This window comes from Marmota marmota, unplaced genomic scaffold, assembly GCF_001458135.2.
Source record: "Marmota marmota marmota unplaced genomic scaffold, marMar, whole genome shotgun sequence".
Classification (NCBI taxonomy): Eukaryota; Metazoa; Chordata; class Mammalia; order Rodentia; family Sciuridae; genus Marmota; species Marmota marmota.
In genome coordinates, this window is record NW_025999900.1 from 20,783,685 (window position 1) to 20,790,771 (window position 7,087).

General features: G+C 35.2%; 2 protein-coding genes across 5 annotated transcripts in view; one reads left to right on the forward strand and one right to left on the reverse strand.

The window, feature by feature from the left end:
• Positions 1-7,087, forward strand: part of Trappc6b (trafficking protein particle complex subunit 6B) — a 40,425-nt gene that overhangs the window by 16,990 nt on the left and 16,348 nt on the right. Inside the window, exon 6 of one of the 4 annotated variants that reach the window (XM_048798655.1) lies at positions 2,354-4,089. The exons of 1 other annotated variant lie outside the window; for it this stretch is intronic. In XM_048798655.1, the coding sequence (XP_048654612.1) occupies positions 2,354-2,364 (11 nt within the window). In that variant the 3' untranslated portion in view covers positions 2,365-4,089. Of the gene's footprint in view, positions 1-1,006; positions 1,469-2,235; positions 4,090-7,087 lie in introns of those variants that run through there. 2 more of the 4 variants (XM_048798656.1, XM_015491374.2) reach the window with 2 other exon arrangements.
• Gemin2 (gem nuclear organelle associated protein 2) overlaps positions 6,181-7,087 on the reverse strand; it is a 17,749-nt gene continuing 16,842 nt past the window's right edge. The window contains exon 8 of the mRNA XM_048798654.1: positions 6,181-6,597. Coding sequence (XP_048654611.1) covers positions 6,589-6,597 — 9 coding nt within the window. The 3' untranslated portion in view covers positions 6,181-6,588. The remainder of the gene's footprint in view (positions 6,598-7,087) is intronic.

The window sequence follows — 7,087 nt, forward strand, 5'->3', positions numbered from 1 at the left end:
CCTCAGAAAGTCCTTTATGCAGGTTTTTTTTTTTTTTTTTGTCTTTTAGAGGGCTGGGCAACCTACCCAGGGCCTTACACATGCTAGGCAAGTGCTATATCACTCAAGCCTCTGTGGTGTTTTTATTTTTAAATTTTTTGGTACTGAGGCACTTTACCACTGAGCTACATCACCAGCCCTTTTTAATTTTTATTTTGAGACAGGGCCTTCTTAAATTGCTGAAGCTGGTCTAAAATTTGTGTTCCTCCTGCCTCAACCTCCCAAGTCTCTGGGATTACAGCCATGTGCCACCATGCCTAGCTGTAGTGTTTATTTAAGGAGGCGTTTTCCCAATAGCATTGAAAGTATCTTTTAAATAATTGTTTAGAATATGTCTATTATATAAAGCTAAATTAACTAGTCTTTATTTTTTGTGGTGCTAGGGATTGAACGCAGGGCCTTGTGCAAGTAAGGCAAACACTCTACCAACTGAGCCCTCAGTCTTATTGTTAAACTCCTTCTTAAAGATCTTATAACCGGGCTGGGGATGTGGCTCAAGCGGTAGCGTGCTCACCTGGCATGCATGCGGCCCGGGTTCGATCCTCAACACCACATACAAACAAAGATGTTGTGTCCGCCGAAAACTAAAAAATAAATATTAAAAAGTTTCTCTCTTTAAAAAAAAAAAAAAAGGACTATATATATATATAAAAAAAAGATCTTATAACCACAGCTGCCAGCCAAGAATAAAATTTACTTGAGCTTTACTATATTACCTATTCACAGTGATAATTAGCACTGAAATACTGGAAGGTAGGAAACACAAAAAGAAACAAAAGTACCCACTCCTGAACCAGATAATCATCCAATAAAAATGTTTTGAATATTGTGAGGTATGTGAAAAGTTTTTTGACACAGCAAGTTTCTTGACTGAAACTGCTTCCTTAGTAGAACAGAAAATTTTACGTGCAGGCTTGTTTTCCTTGTACTTCAAATCAAAAATTATTTTTATGTTTTCTTTTTTTAGGCAAATTTCAGGTGATGATACAGAAGCTATAGAACATACTGAAATGCAAAGCTTCCACAGTGTAAAGAGATAAATTATTCATGTATAAAGTATTTCAAATAATATGATTTAAATACATTGTTGGATGTTTGTATAGGAGGGTCTGTTTCATCTGTTTAACATAGACTGAGACAAGGGGTCATTCTGTTAGGATATAAACTTCTTATTGAAACTATTCAAAATGAAAACCTAATTTCAAATAACTGGACACCAACATATAGGACTCTTTAAACATTTTTGTTTAGAGATATGTATTTAACCACAGATGGAGAAGCAAAAGCAAGGGTTTGTTAAATTAGCATGAAGAAAAGTGTGCACCAGTCAGAATATTTGTGTAAGAATGACAAAACTTTGATAATGTATGGATTTGTTTTTTATTATTTCTATACAGCAAACAGTATAGTAAATTAAGCTTAATTTTTATTTTATTGCTTATAACTTATTTCTATTGAGAATTTTTATGCATGATTTCATGTATACATTGTGTGTGTGTATATATTTATTTAAATACATATGACTATCTAAATGGCTTGAAAGCTTAATTTCACTAGATTTTAGTCCTTCATAGCTCCATTAATGTAGTCAAAGTGAAATATAGATTAGTTTAAATGAATTTGGTGACTCCAAAGCCAAGGAATATTAGGCATGTTGTGGGAAATTATATACTTATTCTTGGTAAAGTCTGCCTTTCAACTTTTTTCACCATGCACCCAATTCTTGTTGAAAGTTCTAACATCTTTATCCCCTTATTTACTTTGCTGAAAGGGCAGATGAGTAAATAATTTTAATTATACCAACATTCATTGACCACATCTTCTCTGTGAGTTGGGGTCATTTCTTACCTAGCATCTCTTAGCATCTCTTCCGATTACTTCATCTTACTTAGATTACCTGGCTTAATCAGATACCTCTTAAGCTTTTGTTAGAACTCTAAATGTTGGGGTATCTGCACTTTGATTTTTAAAACTGTACTTTGTTTCCCATTTCATTATTATTACTCTTGTGCATATATCTGATAGGGAACTCTGCCGGAGAGTCAGTGACTTGCCAAACAAAATGTTTCACTGTGTGAAACTGGCAAGTTAAAGAAGTATGAATCCTTATAATCAAATGGTTGAAAAATTTATATTAAAAGAATGAAATAGAAGAGAAAATTCAGTTAAGTTAGAGGTATACCATTTTTCTTTCAGAGAAAGGAGGTACAGTATTATAAAGAAAAAAGAAAAAGGATCCCCCTCCCCTGTTTCCTTTCTGCTTCTCAGTGAAGGTATGGGTTGAATGAAGGCTTTTGGGGTTTATGTGCAACAGCCTTTTGCTGACCATGAAATGACAAGAATGAAGATGAAAGCCATCGCACTGAGGAGGATGCAGATAGAACGTACCTGAATTGTTCTTTCTTAATTCTGGAACTATTTTACCTATTAATTTTTTAATTAGGTGAGATATCAGATTCCTTATGACATTCAATCCACTTTTCGTTGTGTATTTGATTACTTATAGCCCAAAAGAAACCTCTCAGTAGAAACAAGGAAGAGTTAGATTATTCAAGAAATAGTATAGGACAAATAAGCTTTTTTGCCGGGGGGTAAGATTGACGTGTTGTTAAGACAGTAAAATCCTACAGTGCTAAAGAAAATATGCATTTACTCTTATGATCTTGTGGTGAAGGCCTTTCAAAAAACACAAATGTAGAAAATCATAAAGGAAAATGGCAAACTAAAACTAACATCTCTTCGACAAACATTGGGAAAATTGAATGTCCACATGCAAAAGAATGAAATTGGGTCATTGTCTTAACATTATACATAAATATCAATTTAAAGTGGATTGAGAACATATACATAAAATCTGAAAATTTCTGGAAGAAAACAGGGGGAAAGCTATATAACATTTGTTTTGGCAATAATTTATTGCATGTCACACTCTCAGCAAGATAAAAGCAGGATGACAAATGGGATTTTGTCAAACTAAAAAGCTGTACAGCAAAGAAAGCAACAGAATGAAAAGCAACTTAGGAAAAAATGTATTTGGAAATCATAAATCTAATAAGGGATAATACGCAGAATACATTAGAAATTCTTTTTTTTTTTTTTAAAGAGAGAGAGAATTTTAATATTTATTTTTTAGTATTTGGCGGACACAACATCTTTGTTTGTATGTGGTGCTGAGGATCGAACCCGGGCCCCACATATGCCAGGCGAGTGCGCTACCGCTTGAGCCACATCCCCAGTCCATTAGAAATTCTTGTACCTCAGTAATAGAAAACAACTGGATTGAGAAATAGGCAAAGAACTGAGAAAACAGTTGTTCAAAGAAGACATACAAATGACCAACAGGTATATGCATAAAATGTTCAACATAATTAGTTTGGGAAATGCAAATCAAAACCATAATGAGATACCACCTCAAGCTCTTAGAATGGTGCGCATACACACACACACACACACACACACACACAGTGAGTTGCAGTGGGGTGCACCTGTAATTCCAGATACTTGAGAGGCTGTGGCAGAAGGATCTTTTGTTTGAGCCCAGCCTGAGTCCTTTCTTTAAAAAAAAAAAAAAGTGTAGAGAAATTAGAACCCCTGTGCACTGTTAGTGACTGTAAATTGGTACAGCAGCTATGGAAAACAGCATAAAGGCTCCTAAATTTTTTTTTGAAGCACAACTACCATGTAACCCAGAAATCCACTTGTATGCATGGTCTGTTTCAGTTTCTCTCTACCTACTGACAAAAAGGTATTCGATGTTGATCCAAACACCAAAACTATTTCCCCACCTTGAGCCAACACCCATTTAACAACTCCTTTTTGCAGACATGCTAGGTAGAACATTTTACTGTCCCCTTTAGTAATACAAAGCAGCCTCTTCTGTACAAAGTTTCCTTAGTAAATGCATTGGACTGACTGATCACTCTGTTAAGAATTGAAATCACTCCCATGTCACTGCAACATATTTTTTGTTTTGTTTTGGGTATTGGGTATTGAACCCGGGGTGCTTTGAGTCACATCCCCAGCCCTTTTTTTAATAAAACATTTTATTTAGAGACAGAGTCTTGCTGAGTTGCTCAGAGCCTCGCTAAATTGCTGAGGCTGGTTTTGAACTCACCATCCTCCTGTATCAGCCTACCCAGCTGCTGGGATTATAGGCATGTGCCACCATGCCCACTTGCAACATTATTGTTAATAGCCAAAAGGTGAAAACAATCTAAGCATCTAGGGATGCAAGGATAAAAAAAATATGGCATATACATACAGTGGAATATGAGCCTTAAAAAGGAAGAAAATCTTGTCATGCTTCAACATGGATGATCCTTGAATACATCATGTTAAATGAAATAAGCCAGTCACAGAAGGACAAATACTACATGATTTTGCTTATATGTCTTAAGCATTCAATTCATAGAAACAAGTGTAATGATGGTTGCCAGGACTGGGGTGAGGAATAAACGGGAGTTGTTAGAGGTAGGTATAGAGTTTTTGTCATGCAGGTTAAAGAAATTCAGAGATTGGCTGTACAATGTACATATAGTTGATACTGTGTTGTACACCTAAATGTGTTAGGACAGTGGATTTCTTAGCTTTTTTACCACATAGAAAAAATATGAAAGCAACATGAGAATGTTAAAAGGAAAATATTTATAGTGTGTACCATAGATATAAGTGAATATTCACATTTAAAGAGCATTTATAAATTTAAAACACATCCTTTAACTCAGCAATTCCATTTCTACATTTTTTAAAAAATTGAGCCCAACTTTGGGGGAATTCTGGTCAAAGGAAAAGAAGGTTGAAAGGGAAAAAAAACTATATATGAAAATATTAATACTGAAAACAAATTTTATACCAGGTAATGAGAACATTTAAGTACTTATGGTGAATAAGTACTTGGACTATTAGGATGCCATTTAAAAATGAGCTTTATAGCTGGGTGCTGCGGCTCACACCTGTCATCCCACATACTCAGGAGGCTGAGGCTGAGGCAAAGGATCACAAATCCTGAACAATTAATTTAGCAAGACCTCATCTCAAAATAATAGTTTAAAAAAAAAAAAAGGCTGAGGATGTAACTCAGTAATAAGAGTGCTTGCCTAGCATGTGCCAGGCCCTGGGTTCAATCCCCAGTACTCTTCCTGCCTGTACCCTCCTCCCCCAAATAACTGACGACTAACAAAATATAGACAAAATTTCATCTACTTTTATTAAAACTAGAGGCACAGCTGTTGGTTGCCTGATCAGTGTTTATTACCTTTTCCACTTCCTTTTAGACTGAAAAGGCTTCCAACCTCATTTCCTCATCTTCAGATGATCATGTTAGACATTTGTGACCAATAGGGGAACACAGATCTGATGGGAATTCTGGAAAGGTTTTTCTTTTGGTACTGGGGATTGAGCCCAACGGTGCTTTTATCATTGACCTAACATTCCCAGCCCTTTTAAATTTTTTTTGTTGAGACAGATTCTTCCTAAATTTGCAAAGGCTGACTGGCCTCAAACTTGGGTTCCTCCTGCCTCAGTGTCCTGAGTTGCTAGACCCAAGCCTTTTTGTTTTGAGAAAGGGAGGGTCTCACTAAGTTGCTGAGGCTGTGATCTTCCTGCGTCAGGAACCATGACAAATTGCTGCAACTATAAGTGTGCACCACTAGCCTTTTCTGTCTTGAATAGACACATTGCCTTCAACTGTAGCAGCAATCTTGTTGCCATGAAGGGAAGGCTAAAGAAATCTGAGACTTTGATATTGTTGAGTCACTGAACCAAGGCAAGTGGCCCGTTCCTCTATTTGCTTGTTCTGTGAGAAAAATAAATCCTATTTGTATAATCATTGCCACTTAAACCTTCTGTTACTCAAGTAGAAAGCATTCCTATTTGATGCAGAAACAGATAAATTCATACAAACAAAAGACTTGTCAGAAAAATTAAAACACTCTACCTCTTAGTAGGGTATTTTTGAAAATGATTTGTTAGAAAAAGTTGTTTATGCAATAAAGCACTTAATAAACTTATTGAGCTTAAAGAGAAAACATTTGATTAATTCTGTTGCTGACTCACATTTGCCATTTAATCTAGATTATTTTCTAATTCTAAGGACATTATCTTGTTTTGTTCAAAAGTAAAACAAAGTTTTGGTAACCAAAACACATTTTCAACAAAATTTATATGAAGACATGTAACAAACAATGAAATAGCACCGGGGACCTTTATAAAATTTCATCACACAGTTTCTATACAGGCATCTTCACCAATAACTGGCACTCAATTTATTTTAAATCATGTGACTGCAGAAAACTATTCAAATTGTTCATCAAACACCAAATGGGATTTTCCAAAGATATTTCAGAAAATCAGTTCAGTCTATATTCTGTTTATCAATTTGAGTTGCACAGGTTAAAATGAAGACCTTTCACACAGTTTTGAAGAAGTGATAACAGCCTGTACTTGAATTGGCATTGCACTTCATCAGACTTAGGCTGCCTTCAGCAGAAATAGCTTCTATCCCTCAGAAATCAGCTACATCAAGATGGCTCATCAGCTAAATCACGTTGGTCAAAATACCTGAAAAATAATGTAATGTATGCACAAGTATATTAATTATAGCACTACCTGTAGTAGCAAAAGACCATGAACAATCCAAATGTTAACTGATAAAGGGAAATAATAAACTACAGTACATATACATGACTGAAAACTGCACAAAAGGAACTAGAAAAATAGCTACACTGCTACAGAGTGATTTCTAGGAATAAGTGAAAAAAACATGGTACAGAATAGATTGTTCAGTATACTATAGTCTTGTAGGCACATAAGTTTACTTATATTTATTTATACTTTTAGAGAAAATGAAAGGATAAACGAAAAGTTAATAAAATTATTATTTATAGGAGAAAGGAGAACCAGGATAAAAGTAGATGCTAAAGTACTCCAAATGTATCTTGAATTCTGGAATGTTGTAAATATTTTATGTGATTAAAAACAGGTGCAGCTGGGCCAGTGGTGCATCCTTGTAATCCCAGTGGCTCTCGAAGCTGAGACAGGAGGATTGGGA